The sequence below is a fragment of the Clupea harengus genome, unplaced genomic scaffold, assembly GCF_900700415.2.
Source record: "Clupea harengus unplaced genomic scaffold, Ch_v2.0.2, whole genome shotgun sequence".
Classification (NCBI taxonomy): domain Eukaryota; kingdom Metazoa; phylum Chordata; class Actinopteri; order Clupeiformes; family Clupeidae; genus Clupea; species Clupea harengus.
In genome coordinates this window covers 1-15998 of record NW_024880653.1, presented here as the reverse complement: position 1 = coordinate 15998, position 15998 = coordinate 1, and the positions used below count along the sequence as shown (strand labels likewise).

The following is a 15998-nucleotide window of genomic DNA, read 5'->3' as shown; positions in this document are numbered from 1 at the left end:
TGTCTTTAGGCTTCACTGCACTGACTGGACAAGCTGCATGGAAGACTTGCGTCTGATGGGTACATAAATGAACCCTGGAAAACCCTTTGAGTTCTAAGTGCCGATGAAGGGCTTTGAGTATGGACTAACCCCAAGTATAACCTCTGACTCCATATGAGGCATGTCAACTAAATCAGTTGAGTGTCTCAAAAAATGAGTTGTTTTATTGGATATTCTAAATCTACAGCTAATTATCTTTATATTAAGGGGTCAGTTGTTCAATTCTGGTGCCTCCAACCCAGATAAATTAGTGAGAATGTTAAAGGCACCATCTTAACAGAAAGTTACGTTTTCATTAGGGGGATTCCGCTCGATCCGTGCAATGGATATGCTACCAGCATAAGGTGTAGCAAAGAACAACAAACGTGTAATGGGTGGCTGAGACATGAAAAAAAAACTGGTAAGATTTATGAGAGCTGAAAATGATCTTTTTCTGATTGTACACCACGTTGATTTCCTGAGACGAGAACAAACTCTTTGGCCAATCAAGGAGCTCCATTTTTATCATGTGATATAAATTGTCCAATCCCTGGGAAGAATTTAGGTCCCTGACGAAAGTATGCATCATTTGTTTTCAAATATTCAAGACTGCCATCCCATTTCATGGATCTAGGTATGCATATATATTTTTGTGTGTTATGTTAAAGCAAGATCAGGATGCATGTATAAGTATATACACTATTTAAATTTGCGAAAAATAGCACTATTCACTTCTTTAGATCATGTATTTTGGCTTCTGAGTTGGAGGGAAGACTAATAAGCTAAGGACTAAAAGATAATGACGAGGATACAGACTAGCAAGTGTGAGTACCAAATGAAAGGTCATGGAAAAGCATACATAAAAAAAACAAAAAACAAAAAAAAAAAAAAAACTTACAAACAGCTAATGAGGCCTTCAAGCATGGGTTCCCTTGTTTACTGGTAACAAATCATTACCTCAGAAAAATACTCAGTTATTGTATGTTTTTAGTTTCTGTGTGTCGTGTCGTACTGTATGATGCAGTCTACATGACTAATGTCGTTATACACTAAAAAAAAAAAAACTTTTTTAAACATTTCACGAAAATAACGAAACAAAATGGTACTTAGTGGATTTAGCCACCATTTAAAGCTATGATAATCAGGCCTGACAGATGTCAAAGATGCCATTTAGATAAAACATGTGCCTTGGAGGAAAGGACACTTGATAAGTCTATCAACAGCAAAGACAGTTTTTGAGGAAGCAGCTGATTTGCCTGGAAATCAGCCATGCTTCAGCCTGTCTCAATCAACACTGGCACTTGCCACAGTAGCTGTCAGGCCAATTGAACTTGATTGAGCACGACTGAGCACTCCCAGCATCAGAGCTGCTAAACTTCAATGGACAAGAGGCCACGGCCAGACAATGAAGCAGACAGCCTTAAGCTATGCTCGTTTTTTTTTCCCATTGCCAGCTTGATGTGTAAATGGCCTTAGGCTAACAGCAATTCAATAGTGAACACTAGCTATATGCCATTTCAGTGTCTGATAAGGACATCATGTCAACAATTGGGTAATCAAAAAGCGTATTGACATTTGATGAACAAAGTGCCACACAAACAAGGCAAAGAGAAGCGTCACTGAAACCAAATGACTCCCAGTCTCTATGCAGAGCAGCTGCACTCCGAGAACTCCACAAGATACTAAAGACAACAAGAACAACTCAGCACTCATAATAATAACAACAACAACTTCACAACTTCCCCAATTTTCTAAATAGACTCAACGATATCTAAAGGCAAGGAAATGATTGACATTTATTTGCTTTTCCAGGTCAGGCATGGCCATAAGAAAGCTGTCCAATTATCACTACCCTCCACTGTGAGTTCACAGAATTATGATATTTCTTTTAGAAACAAATAGAGCACACCCTCCCTGTCACTTTCTTGGGCAAGATCTAACTTGTTAACCCTGTCTCGTAGCTGGGTATAATATCTTTAGACATGGCCAGAGTTTTCAAAATTCGTCTATATTTGTGCACAATGGCATTATAACATAGCCTATTCTAACTAGCCCTTCATTGACTGTGCACTAAAAATGCAGCTAAATTGCTAGATTTTTGTGTGAGGATGCTATTAACTGGAGCGTGTGCAGGTGCATGTGTAGGTGTCCACATGGCATACCTGGTGTGTGTGAATTGATGCCGGCACCGTGCTCATTATCTGAGGATGATGACGATGACGACGATGATGACGACTGTGCGGTGATGTCGCTGTCAGACGTGCTGCTGTCCTGCAGCAGGTCTGGCTTGCGCCGCGCGGCCGCCTCCCTTTTCTGTCCTGCGCATGCGCATGCGCTCCTTCTGCAGCCGGCTCCGGTGGCCCCGGACCCGCACGCGCCCGTTCGCCTGCCGCTCTTGGCACCGGTTCTTCTTAGCCGCCATGGTAGCGTTGGGGTGTCGCTCTCTGAGTGTGAGCGGCGGGACTTCTGCCTGTCGCCGCCGTGTCCCCGGCGACGACCGCGCCGGTGCCCAGAGCGCGCTTTGCCTTCCTCCGCCGACGGACTGCGTGTCCGAGTCGCCCAGTGTGACCGGAGGAGGACGGGGGACAGCAGGCAGGGGGAGGAGTCGCTCTCGTCGTGCGCGCGCGGCCTCGTGCTGCCGCCGGTGTTCTGGGGTCGGAGGTCCTTGAGCAGGCACGGCATCGACAGAGTCCCGCCGAGCAGCTCTCCGAGAGAGTGTCCCCCGCCGCCGACGCCTCCTCGCCCAGCGGAGAGCTGGTGGTCTCGGACTTCACGGGCGTGTCCTCCGTGCTGCACTCAGGAAGTGTCTCCGTATCCTTCTCCTGATTGGCCATCCTCGACGGGGTGCGGGGTAGGGTCTCAGAGACAGGCTCTTGGTGGTGCGAGCTTGCCTGCCAAACAGATCAATCAGATCTTATTAGTATGCCTCAAAGACAGAGCCCACGTATATTCGGCACTATTCACAGAGTGATGTTGTGTACTAAACATTAAAACAAATCCCAGAGTCACAAGCTTATAGACAGGGGCTATATGCTACATTAACGTCTACAACACACACAACACACATACATTCACAAGGCCTATTGGTTTTTATACTATACACACATCGAAATCCCCCTCAAATGTGAACTTTAGAGACATGGGCCTTAGACCCACCATGCTTGCACCACTTGATCCATCATTACAGTTTAACCTGTCTTGTAACTAGGAAGATCTCCCTCCAACACTATAGCTGCATACATATAAAAAAGATAAAGTTGAGAGGTACAATTACAATCTGTTCCAGTAGGATACTGCATATGGTATCCAAGAAAAACTAGCATCTCTTCACTCTAGACACTGCACTAGATAATCAGTGTCTGAAAATACATGCTATTCTTGGACTTCTGTCTCCCCCCAGTGGCTAGCCTTGATCTAGTAGTTAACATTGGAGACTCCTGTCAAGCCTGTACTTGAGACAAAACAACCGCTGCTTCACCTCCAAAGCATCAAACGTGCTTAAGTACTTTCAGACTTCACAAAGGCAATGTCTAGCCTACATGGACACAAGTGAGCCCACTACAATTCACATTCACCTTGAAGAGCCCACTAAAGATCAGCAGTAACAACTTGTGTTTTGCACTAAACAAAAGTAGTTGATGTCTGAACTATGTCTCCATAGATGCAGAATAAAAACAGACAGGAGCACCTCTAACAAGGGTAAACCATGTGTAAAGTAATGCAACACTACAGTAATTCACTAGCCTACACAATGACAATGTATGTATTATGGACACACATGTATGAGACACCTGTCAATGCAAAAACATCTACTATTTATACATTCAAATGCCAACACAGAACTATACGATACAGAACTAGAACACCTACAGTTTTTACCTTTGATGAAATAACCTATCCAAGTTCATCTTGTGCACAATTTAAGTGGTCTGATAGGTATGCATTTCACTGTGTTTTAGCCTATATTGTGTGGAAATGAAAATAAGCACTTGTACTTCAAAAAACCACAGAGACTGTGCCAAAACAGTAAATTGAGGAAAGAAAGCAGGTAGGCATGTTGCCTGCATGTGGTTAGTCTATGACTTTACTTACACTGGCACAGAGGCCTAAGAAGTGGAAAATCTAAATCCTGCCTTGTGGTGCAATGCAGAAAAGCAGAAACAGGACAAGGAGAGAGAGAGCGAGAGAGAGAAACAAAACCACAACACAGAGGCAAGTTCATCTTGTGAGGTGAGTCTTTGGATGCTCCCGAATGGATTCGCTTAAGAGCGAATGATCCTCCAAGGCTAACTGCCTGAAATGGAACACTGTGCCACAGATGGCTGGGCACACAGGGACGAGACAGATGCAGTAGTGCAGTGCCACCCAGCACTCATCCTGTAGACACAGGGACGAGACAGATTCTGGTAGTGCAGTGCCACCCAGCACCCACAGATGGCAGGGCAGACAGGGACGAGACAGATGCAGTAGTGCAGTGCCACCCAGCACTCATCCTGTAGACACAGGGACGAGACAGATCTTGGTAGTGCAGTGCCACCCAGCACCCACAGATGGCTGGGCACACAGGGACGAGACAGATGCAGTAGTGCAGTGCCACCCAGCACTCATCCTGTAGCTAGCCTGTCTCCCGCAGAGCTGACAAAACCTCATTACACGACACCTCTTTCTGCTAATCCAAGCCCTCTGGGCCATCTGATTCAAGTGCCAACTGTGCTGGTTAGGGATGCAAATTGACAAGTAAAAGTAGATTTACACAATGTAGATGAAGCACCAATCATGCCAGATCACTGGCAGTCGCCTGACATCAATCCAGTTAGGGAATGATCAGGAAAGATTCCAGTCTTATTGGTTGCAAGAGGACATTTAAACTCACATTAGGGAGAGTAAACACTGAACAAGACTCAATCAGTGCTTTGCATCTGGCCTTCACTGTGTGGTGCAGTATTCAGTGAAAAGAGCGGAAGTTATCATTTGTTTATTACAGATATTGTAGATACACAACAGAGCATGTCTCAGCACAGACCTTCACACAAGCATCCAACTGCAATGTTTAAGATGAAGACTTAAGTAATACCACAATCGTACCTAGCAGTTGAATCTGCAGCCTACAACAGAGCAAACAGACACCATGCCATACCGTTCAAACTCTGAGAGGATACAAAGAAGGGTGGCATTAATATGCGCACATAGAGCAGCCACTATTGGGATTCAAACAGCACCAACACATAGACAACTGTCAAGAGTGTGAACTCCCATGTACTCCAAGAGATCTGCATCAAAACGACTGGTTATTCATGATACTTCATATCATAAGAGAATCCAATAAGTGTATATAACGCATTTCAATCTCAAGATCGCGTTTAAATTAGGCTACTTAGTGTGGTGTTACTAATTATTAGCAAAAGCTTGAGGTACCTGGCGCTGCAGGTCATGAGGTCGACTACCAAGAGAGTGGTCTGTCCAAGCTCAGTCTACATCTCTCCCGCTGCTGCTACAGTTCATGGTCTATGTAGGATAGGTGACAGGGTATCCCAACTCGCACATTAGGTCGGATACCCTCGACAGTATCCCTCTGCTGAGCGTTGGTGGTAGCCGTATTACAGTTCAAAGAAGGCCAGACTCGAATACCTAATGTCGTGACCTGTAAACCTATCGCCAGCCGCACATCACTCACGTCTGCACGCGGAACTTGTTCGAGACGCGCTCATGTTGCAGACGGGACCTTGCCGCGAGCAGCACGTTGTAACTCAAGCCAGCTACTCAAGCTCCCGATCCAGGCACTTGTGATTCGACAGAGCACTACATAGAGGTTTATCCACCATGAAACGTACATTAGAGGCGCGAGTTTAACGGACAGGTTGGGCTTAGTACACGTTTAACTGATAAGTAAACTAACGCTTTTATGGCGATGTCTCTTCAATCGGGCCAAAATACGGTCGACACTGGTAACAAGTTAGACAAACCAGCATATAGCAGCATAAATTGCACTCTCCGTAGGTTACAGAGCTAGCTATGCGACAGTTCCCCCACCTTACCAAATATGTGACAAACTAGCCTAGTTTCGCGCATCCCAAGCCCAGTTCACCTTTAACTGGCTATCTAGCCAACTTCGTTTCTTTTTAGCTGACTGCCTAGCTAGCTAGCATGCTAGTCTTCAGCGGCCTTGGAGTAACACTTGGCTTTACGTTAACCAATTACCTACTACACCACTTTGAAATCTAGAGCCCAGTTCCAACTCAGATTTCTACAGCAAAATGTGATAAAGGCCCCGTTATTGGCTCAATTAAGAAACTTGGTGTAAAACTCTGTACTATGACCACTTGTCGGTGATTGGAAATACTTTCCAAAATGGAAGGCTAGCAATGGAAGGAAATCACTGGCAAATATAGGTTCCCAGCTAGCTCTGCTAGCCAGCTAACTAGGTGGTTAGCATCCATTTGCAACGATTATAGCGCAGCTTACCTGGGAAATAAAAAAGCCCTCAAGTGTCTAAGCTCTTCACCATCCTACTGGATCTTCTCCTTTCGCACAAACATCAAACATCAAGATTGCATAAGCCAGTTGCAATCACAGCCTTAAGTTTTTAAGTTTATCACAGACTCCTTCGAACGCCGTCTCACTTTGGTCAATTCAAAATGTCCCCACTAGCCGGAGTTTGAGTCATTTTTATTTACGTCACTTCCTGTTAGTGTAGCCAACAATACATGGAGAGCACTCCTTGTGGGCCGGCGAGTATGGAGGATTATCGGGGCCATAACTAAATAAATAAATACATAAATAAATAAATGAATGGTTAAATACTTGGATAAATACATAATAAGATAACAAAATGAATACAATGAGACACTACATATATAAATGTTACATGTACTCGTGTGTATATATATATATATATTCATGTGTTCACATTTATTTATTTATACCTACATTTATTTATTTATACTTACATTTATCCACGGTGTAACTTGCTGCAGCAAAATATATCTGTCGTCCCCCGTCACCAAGTCAGGGGGCGAGTTAAACCCTCTGATTGGTGAATGAACAGTATTACACACAAGGCAGGCTCAACCAGTCGATCAAGCTCTCTTCGATCCAGAGGGATACCGAATTTTGGCGGGTATGGATGCCAAGCGCCAGATTTAGTTTAATGAAAGTTATTGAGCATTATTTAAATAAATCAAGATACCAGAATGTCCCAGAAGACATACCCTCAGCTGCTGCGTGAGGCTGCATCCTTAATTGAAGAGGCCCTCAACTCGTCTACTACTAGTAGTAGTAGTATTTCTAGTAGTAAAAGTCAGTGGCGGCTGGTGATTTTTTTTTTTCGGGGGGCGCAGTTGGGCAGTGCGGTTTAAATAGCAAAAAAAAAAACACACACACACGAGAGGTTTTGAGTAGAATATATTAAAAAACAAAGATTTATTTAATGAAAACACAGTGCTTAACACTGTCCATTAACAACTCTCAACAAACTGTATAATTGGGCATGAGAGGTTTAGAGCAGAATGGTTTAAGAAACATTGGGTTGGGTTCCAGAGGTTTAAACATTGGGTAGTAGAGGTTTAGAGTAGACTAGATTCAGAAACATTGTGTACAAGAAGTTTAAAACAGAGTAGATTAAAAAAACACAGGGTGTAGAGGTTTAGAGCAGAATAGAGTGAGAAAAACTGGATTATACCAGTAGTTTTAGAGCAGAATAGATTCAGAAACACTGGATTATACTAGAGGTTTAGAGCAAAATAGATTCAGAAACACTGGATGATACATGTTTTCGAATGCCAATTCGGTACCCTTCGTCCAACTGCTCTGCAATACTCAGTCTTCCAAAGAGGTTTAGCTTCAGGCTGTTATTTAGATGGCTAAGGCCAGATTCATGCTTTTACATTTTTCAGTAAAGTGTTTCAGACCCAGGACTTTGGAGCAACAAGACAGGGGAACCAAAAAAAAGCATTACTAACTGAACAACCAGCTAACCAACTCTGCTTAGCATAGCCTCCAGCCACCTACAGGATTTATCGCCTGTATCGTCTCACTCGGCAGCATCATCTGCTGTACCATCTCGCTGAGGATCGTGAACACATTTTCATCTATGTCAGTCAGAGCCAATATCGTTGATATAATTTCAGCGAAGCCCTCAATATGATTTTAAAAACAATGTGAATTGTCAGTTGCCTCCATCTCCTCAGCTACAGCCAACATTTCATTTATTGAATCCGCACCGGGTGCTGCCATCTTGAATTCGTCAAAAGCAGTCGATTCAAGTTGAACCACCAATCAGAGGGTTTAACCCGCCCCCTGACTTGGTGACGGGGGACGACAGATTTATTTTGCTGCAGCAAGTTACACCGTGGATAAATGTTAGAATAAATAAATAAATGTAAGTATAAATAAATAAATGTGAACACATGAAAACGTATATATATATATATATACACACGAGTACATGTAAAATTTATATATTTAGTGTCTCATTTTATTCATTTTGTTATCTAATTATGTATTTATCCAAGTATTTAACCATTCATTTATTTATTTATGTATTTATTTATGTATTTATTTATTTATGGCCCCGATAATCCTCCATAGGCGAGAAGCTGTCTACTTTAACATAATCGACGTACATTCGAACATTTTAAAAGCCCTTCTTGTATGGTCTGATATAAAAATAGGGACATATATCAAAGGGGCAAGATAAAGTTTACTGACAGGACTTTCAAAAAACTTGAACCACATCAGCATTATACTTCACTTTGAAGAAACACATCTAGGAACAAATTAAACATAACACCTTTCCTTGTTTTGCCCAGTCCATTAACTAAGTTATTTTGTGTGAACAATAACCTAGAGATCCAATTTATCTGTGCCTCAGATTCCTTAAGGTCTAATGCTCACTTAACAATGTCTGAATATCTCTGTAATGTGTTCCATGTTGATCAGTGAAGCCCTAGGCAACATTAATATTCACATTAAGATGATGCTTTCGATTGCATGTGTGTGTGTGTTTGTGTGTGTGGTGGGTGTGTAATAGAGAGGAGCAGCAATGTTGTGATACAGTGCATGCATTTAAACTGGTGGATGGTGTAGGCCTACATAGAAACCCACTTTAATATCTCAATGCAAACATTTTATTTAAGCCACTCTATAGCCTCCATTTCCAAGACTCATATTAAAACAGTGACATTAGCCAAATAAGACTTAACTTCACATGAATTACTCTTAAAACACAGTACAGTCTCTTTATAACAGAATTAATAACGAACATATACACAACTTACTGTTTCATCTTCAGAGTTAAAATGACAAATGTGTCACACCAGTTCACCTTCAGTGAGTTAAATCCACCTGGCTCTTTTTTAATTTAAGTGGATGTAGTATTTGTACTGCATAATTGTGGTTTGTATCATGTGACATAGAACAAGAAATGATACTGTAACTGGTAAATTGACCACATAGTCCCTGTTTATGCGTTTTTAACCTACTAACTCCAGATAACCCCTGCTTGTGTCTCTCAGAAACTCCACTGTGAGACTGTTGTCCAGTTTTCTTAACTGGCCTTCAGCACAGCTACGTGTCCACCGGGATGCTTTGACCTCATGCTTCCAAAGTGCCTGATGGAAAAGTTTAGGGGAAAAAAAAAAAGAAAAAAAACTGTAAACTTGAGTTTTTTTTGTAAATTTCTCTGTTTCTCTCCATCTTGTTTTACATGTCTTGCTGTGTCAATCCCTTGTTTATTTTACCTCCAGGAGTTATTTTCATGCTCATAGGCCTCCATAGTCTTGTGATCAGAGACTCCATCAGATCCTCCCACAGCCAGCAGCAAGTCATTGAACACCAACAATGACACCTAGCACACACACACACAACACACACCACACACACACACACACACACACACACACACACACACACACACACACACACACACACACACACACACACACACACACACACACACACACACACATGTTAACTCACCAGTCCATTCCAGAGTATTGTAAACCTGTGGGGTTTCATTCATTTCAGTGCAGAGAGAACAAATGTATAAACACATGTGCAATCTTACTAACCTGGCATCGCTTGTTATTCATAGGTCTAACAGGGGTCCAGCGGAGGGACTCCGAGTCATACTTCTCACCCGTCTTAAGTGGCAGACCCAGGTCATCCCGCCCCCCTACCACGTAGATCCGACCCAGAAACACGGCACTACCAGCTCCCTCACGTGGGGTCCTTAGTGGGGGGCACAGAGCCCAGCATCCGTCTGATGGATTGAAGCGTTCCACTGCCACACACACAGAAAACAGACACATGTAGCACATACATGTACACAGGCATATACGAAGGTTCATGACAAGCTTTCATGTGTGCACCAACACACATACCTACAAACTTACAAATTACAGCTAATTACAAATTAACCTATTCTGAATTATTGTGTTGCATGTGAGTATTGCTTCTGTGTCTCTGTCTCTCTCTGAAATAGGAATAGGATGTTTGTTTGTATCTGCACCTGAATCAAGGGTTGTGTTCCCGTCAGTTCCACCTATGACATAGAGCTGGCCATTCATAACCACAGCTGTAGCCCTACTCCTCTTGTGTTGCAAAGGTGCCAGCTTAGACCAGGCATTACGGGAGGGATCGTACCTGTACGCATAAACAGACACAGACACAGAAAAAGGCCACACATTTGAGCGTCAAGTTTAGCTCAGCTAACCGTAGGACGATATTAACATTCTTTCCGTAGTGATTAATAACATAACATAAACTACAAAAAGGAAGAGTCTACATTTTGTCCTCTGTGTCTGTGTTTTTATTTTGCATTTCTGTGGCCATGAGGAAGGCCATAGGGGAAATGTGGAGCGTGTTTATGTGTGTGTGTGTGTGTGTATTACCTTTCTACTGAATTGAGGTGTGTGTGTCCGTCAAAGCCTCCAATGCATACTAGACATCCGTCCATCTCACAAACACACACTCTACTTCTTGGGGAGGAGAGAGAAGGTAACTCACTGCTCCACACATTCTGACCAGGATCATACCTACACACACACACACACACACACACACACACACACACAACACACACACACACACACACACACACACCACACACACACAACACACACACACACACACACACACACACACACACACACACACACACACACACACACACACACACACACACACACACACACACACACACACAATTACACCAGGGAGTATGTTATGGCATGCAATAAAAGATTTTATTGGTGTTCTAAAGCAATGTTCTTCATTTTATATGAGGGTATGCATTACGTGTGCGTGATTGTGTGAGGCATGTTCGGTGAGTATTAATAGAAAGCAATCTGTTGAGTCGAATGGGAAGTGCTGCTTGAACTCCCCAAGTCATCCACCTGTCACCTGGAATTCAGCCTGCCCCTGTATCTATGACACATGCTTTAGGGTTGTCTAAATTAGACGCATTCTAGGCCTCCCGGCCTCCCAGCCCCCTCTGTTGTTTCAACGGTTTTGTAGCAGCTACTATGTTCTCCTCCTAAATGCACAACCTCCTCCTGTGTCCTCAAAAAAGTGATGTGTGTGTGTGTGTGTGTGTGTGTGTGTGTGTATCCTCACCTCTCCATGCTGCTAAAACAAGTAATTTCATCTGCCCCGCCAACCATGTAGATAAACCTGTCGACAGCACACACTCCTGCGTCTTTACGTTGATGCATGAGGGGCTTGGTCATTTTCCATTCGTTATACTCAGTGCAAAACTGTTCGACGGGACACAATGGGTCATCTTTACTCCATCCACCCACTGGACACACACACACACACACACACAGACAAATCCACATAGTCATCATGAACACCAAAGCATTCCAGGATTCAGATATGATGATGATCGGGTGTTCAGTTCATTTTCATAACGACTATTCAGTGGCCATGACTCACCTACATACACCACGTCTGAATGTGAAGGTTTGGGATTTCTGTTGCTCTGATTGGCAGGTATACGAGTACCTTGAGGGTGTAGTGAGCTATTAAGAGTTGAAGAGTCCAAGGTTCCCCTACTCATGTTTGCACACAAACCAAAAACAAAAAACAAATACAAAGCTCAACAGTCAACAAAATTTGTCAGGCCACAGCTATTTTCATACTTCATGGGAGGTTGAGTGTTTAAACGCAATCCGACCATTAAAGTAAAAAAGGCAAATTTCTCCAGTTTCATCAAATATATGTTACAACATTCATGCACCAATATTTTACATCATATGAACATCACTGATGTTTCATAAAACTGAATACCACTTTTATATGGTCTTGCATTGCATTAACAAGTCAATATACAGTATAAATACATTAAGATCTATATTACAACAGGTTCTTGCGTTAAAATGTGACATAGTCAAAATACATTCGCTTGAGTTTTCTTAAACAACCACTACTTACCCATTTTGTGTGTACACCCCCATGTCTCACAGTTTACTGCAAAGTCCGCCGTCTATCCTTTGTCCTGCCGTCTCCGTCCCCTCGTGTCCTCTCTCTCATCACATGTCACTGAGGAATTTAAAGGCCTGTGAACAGCAGTTAAAACAACACACCCAGCTGACGACAGTTCACACACACATGCATACAGAAAGGCAGACAGAAGAGAACTGGACTGGCGAGACCTACGTATTTGATATTTTTGGACATCAGGAACAGAAAACAGAACAGGACGGGGAGAAAGAGTTGTGGATAACACTATGTCCTGGACTCTATCTGTCAGGAAGATGTTGATAGAGGGGTCAGAAGGGTCATTTGTGTTGTGTATGCTGGAGGTGAGATATTCCTGGTCCTGACGAGCTGATGATCAGGTCCTTGTCCCTCGTCAGTCATCATGCCTCACATAATATCATCACCCCGCGTACTGGACACATAACATATACTCCCCCCCCCCCCCCCAGTCATTAAGGTCACAAAGTCATAAAGAAACATAACCATGGGGCAAGTCCCATACTGATCCCAAGGCTACCAGAGGGAAAAAGTCCATCAAGTGCTGAACACAAGGATAGTGAGGATCCTTTTTACGAATTTAGTCAGTCTCTCAGTTGCAAAGCCTTAAGATATCTTTTCTCAACTTGAAATGGAGTCCACAACAACCTTCTAGCATGTCTGACACGTGAAGTATGCCTGCCAGTAAGACTGAACCAGTCTTAAGGTTGTCACAGTAGTGATTAATGAATAACCCATGAAAATACGTGTGCGTATCATGTGAAAGAGAGCTCTAAATATAGACAGAAAGAAATGTAAGCTAGAGAGAAAGATAAGAAGAAAGAATGCTGTTTTTTTAAAGGACCCTAGTAACCTTTAAAATGACGAATATACCCTTGACACGCACAAACATAGCATGAGACACCGGACACCCTCTGCCTGTATGTGTATACTTCTTTCTTTTGGATGAACTTCACGTCATGAAATCTCAACAATCCAGCACAGGGCAGGTGCTATTCCACTCCCTGTATGAGTGTAAGGATACCATGACATGTTCACACCACCCACCTTACCACAAACTCCTCACACACACACACACACACCCCTGACTCATCCACCCACTCTCTCTCACACACACACACACAGACAGACACAGACACCCCCCTCACTCATCCACCCACTCTCACACACACACACACACACACACACACCCACCCACTCTCTCACACACATACACACACACACCCTCACTCATCTACCCACTCTCTCACACACATACACACAGACACACACCCCTCACTCATCCACCCACTCTCTCTTACACACATACACACAGACACACACACACCCTCACTCATCCACCCACTCTCTCACACACATACACAGATTTCTGGGGGAATATGACTGGTACAGCTTTAATATGCATCATTGGATTTTCCATTTTCCATTTTTGTAAACAGAATTAGGTAAGGAACTACATTTTAATACCATATCTGTTTGATGAGTTTTACTTTCTGTTATGTTCAGTTGAATGATGAACTGTTAATGATCACATTATTTCACAGTGCTTCATGACATCCTCTTCATGGATACATCATTTCAACTGATGTATAAATAATATGACCGTGTGTTGTAAATCAGCTCAAATGTCTTAAACATTCAAAAGGTATAGTCCACACCTGTTGCCAGCTCACATAGTTTTACATGCTTGACATTGCTACACTACAACTGGTTAATATGAAGAATGTACGTGACCAGGCCAATCAGTTGTAGGGCTGCAACTGGCTTACCAATGAAAATCCTGGGACCTAAAATGGCCACAAGATGATCAGTCAGTCAAATTCATACAGGTCTTTAGTCAATTTTCCTGCTTTTATTGCATGTCATACCCAGATGGGCAAGAGGATTTGATGATTGTTTGGAATTGTTTATTATGTTTATCCTTGTGTGAATGGGTTCACCAAAGTTAAGGTTGTCAGAAATATTCTCTGAATAACAACTTTTACTGTTGACGTGAAAGTACCATGCGAACCCAAGGAGCTCCACTGAGTTGCGGTTCTAAATGGTACAGGTAATAAAATCTCAAATGGATACACAGACAATACTTCAGCTCTCATCGTATGTAGACATCCACTGACAGGTGCAAAAGTACTACATGTGATCTTGAGGAGATAAATGACTACATGATTACCAGCTTAAACACAGCACACATGCCTGAGCCGACACAGTGACATGTTGACACCGCTTGAGCTGGAGAACAACAAGCATGTTACCATGCCAAAAACAGACATGCAGAGATGTTAAGAGTGTGTTAACCCGGACCCCTGTCATAAAAATTAAAGTCTAAAAATCTGGCATGACCCCATTAAACTCTTCTGGCATAAGAATTCTCAATTGCCTGTGAGTGCTGTTCTGGTACCAATCTATCAGCGACTTATTAATTCAAGGACATATTTAAAGCTGTTTTTAAACCTCTAATAATCATTTACCCTGAGAAAAAAGTCTCTCCTGGGCAATGTGACAACCTAACAGCTATTTAAACAGCTGTATGAACCATGCAGGAGTCTTCAAAAGAAAAGGCCTGGCTGCCTGCACAGCTCACTAATGGATGCGGTGAAGTCTCATAGAAGTTACAAGATGGCTAATTTTGCTTACTGCTTGCAACAGGTGTAACTAGTACACTGATGCACTGAAAGCTTATCTGAACACAAGACAGTTCTGACACAAAATAACACATATGGACATCTTAGACTTCCTCATGGAAAGATAGTATTACCAGAGGTATCATTTAACACCACTACTACCAAATGTTATATACATATATATATGGCATACTCAGGAGGTTATATTTCATTTATAATTGCAGGCATCCTTACCCCCCACCCCAACCCCCACTCAGTCATTCAATATGAAAGTTTCCAAGAATAGGAATATTTATCTTTTGTTTTGAAAAAGGTGTTGGTCCATGACGTTATTTTGTGGATAGAAGATAGATGTTTGAAAGCCATTCCTGTGATCATCAATCAGAGGAACTTGGAAAAACTGTTGTAATTTTCTGTCTTAATGCCGACAGCGAGATCAAAATGGCCTCCTGTAAACAATGCGAAAGCAGCATAGCATGAGAAGAGGGTCAAAGCACACACAGAATTAAACAGAATTAAAGAAATCATGCAAATGACCATCTAGTCTAGATTAAATATCTGGAGCATAATGAATATTTTAGGAGTCACAATGGCATTTCAATGGAGCAGGATGGCATATTGGGTGATATAACAAACAAAAAAATGGTATACAGTGTCCAGATTAGGACGTTCACAGGACTATCAGGCCATCTTCCTTACCACTCACACAGCATACCTCATGCAGCATATCTTCTCTTCTAGCAAACATGTCCCCCCTCATAACCCTTCTCCTTTTAGCATCCGTACTGTTTTTCGTTTTTAAATACCCTTGCCACTGATACTCTTTAATCTTCCTCTAATCTTCTCTCCTGCTCTTACTCACCTCAGTCCCGTATGGTGCGA

General features: G+C 42.5%; 2 protein-coding genes across 2 annotated transcripts; both read right to left on the bottom strand.

Moving 5' to 3' along the window:
* Nucleotides 1-2100: 2100 nt before the first annotated feature.
* Nucleotides 2101-2526, bottom strand: LOC122132533 (uncharacterized protein C18orf25 homolog; the record flags this gene model as incomplete). Its single annotated transcript, XM_042707218.1, is given in 3 exon segments — nt 2101-2334; nt 2336-2454; nt 2457-2526. Coding segments are annotated over 3 exon segments (423 nt in total), but the record flags the coding sequence as incomplete, so codon positions are not given.
* A 6601-nt stretch (nt 2527-9127) lies between these two features.
* On the bottom strand, nt 9128-12583 carry LOC105911114 (kelch-like protein diablo). Its single transcript, XM_031578008.2, has 8 exons — nt 12451-12583; nt 11953-12068; nt 11632-11815; nt 10908-11051; nt 10526-10659; nt 10086-10297; nt 9756-9862; nt 9128-9626 (listed from the first exon to the last, which is right to left on the bottom strand). Exons 1-8 carry the CDS (start codon nt 12471-12473, stop codon nt 9563-9565), a joined length of 984 nt encoding a protein of 327 aa, XP_031433868.1. The 5' UTR covers nt 12474-12583; the 3' UTR covers nt 9128-9562.
* Between the last annotated feature and the right edge of the window lie 3415 nt (nt 12584-15998).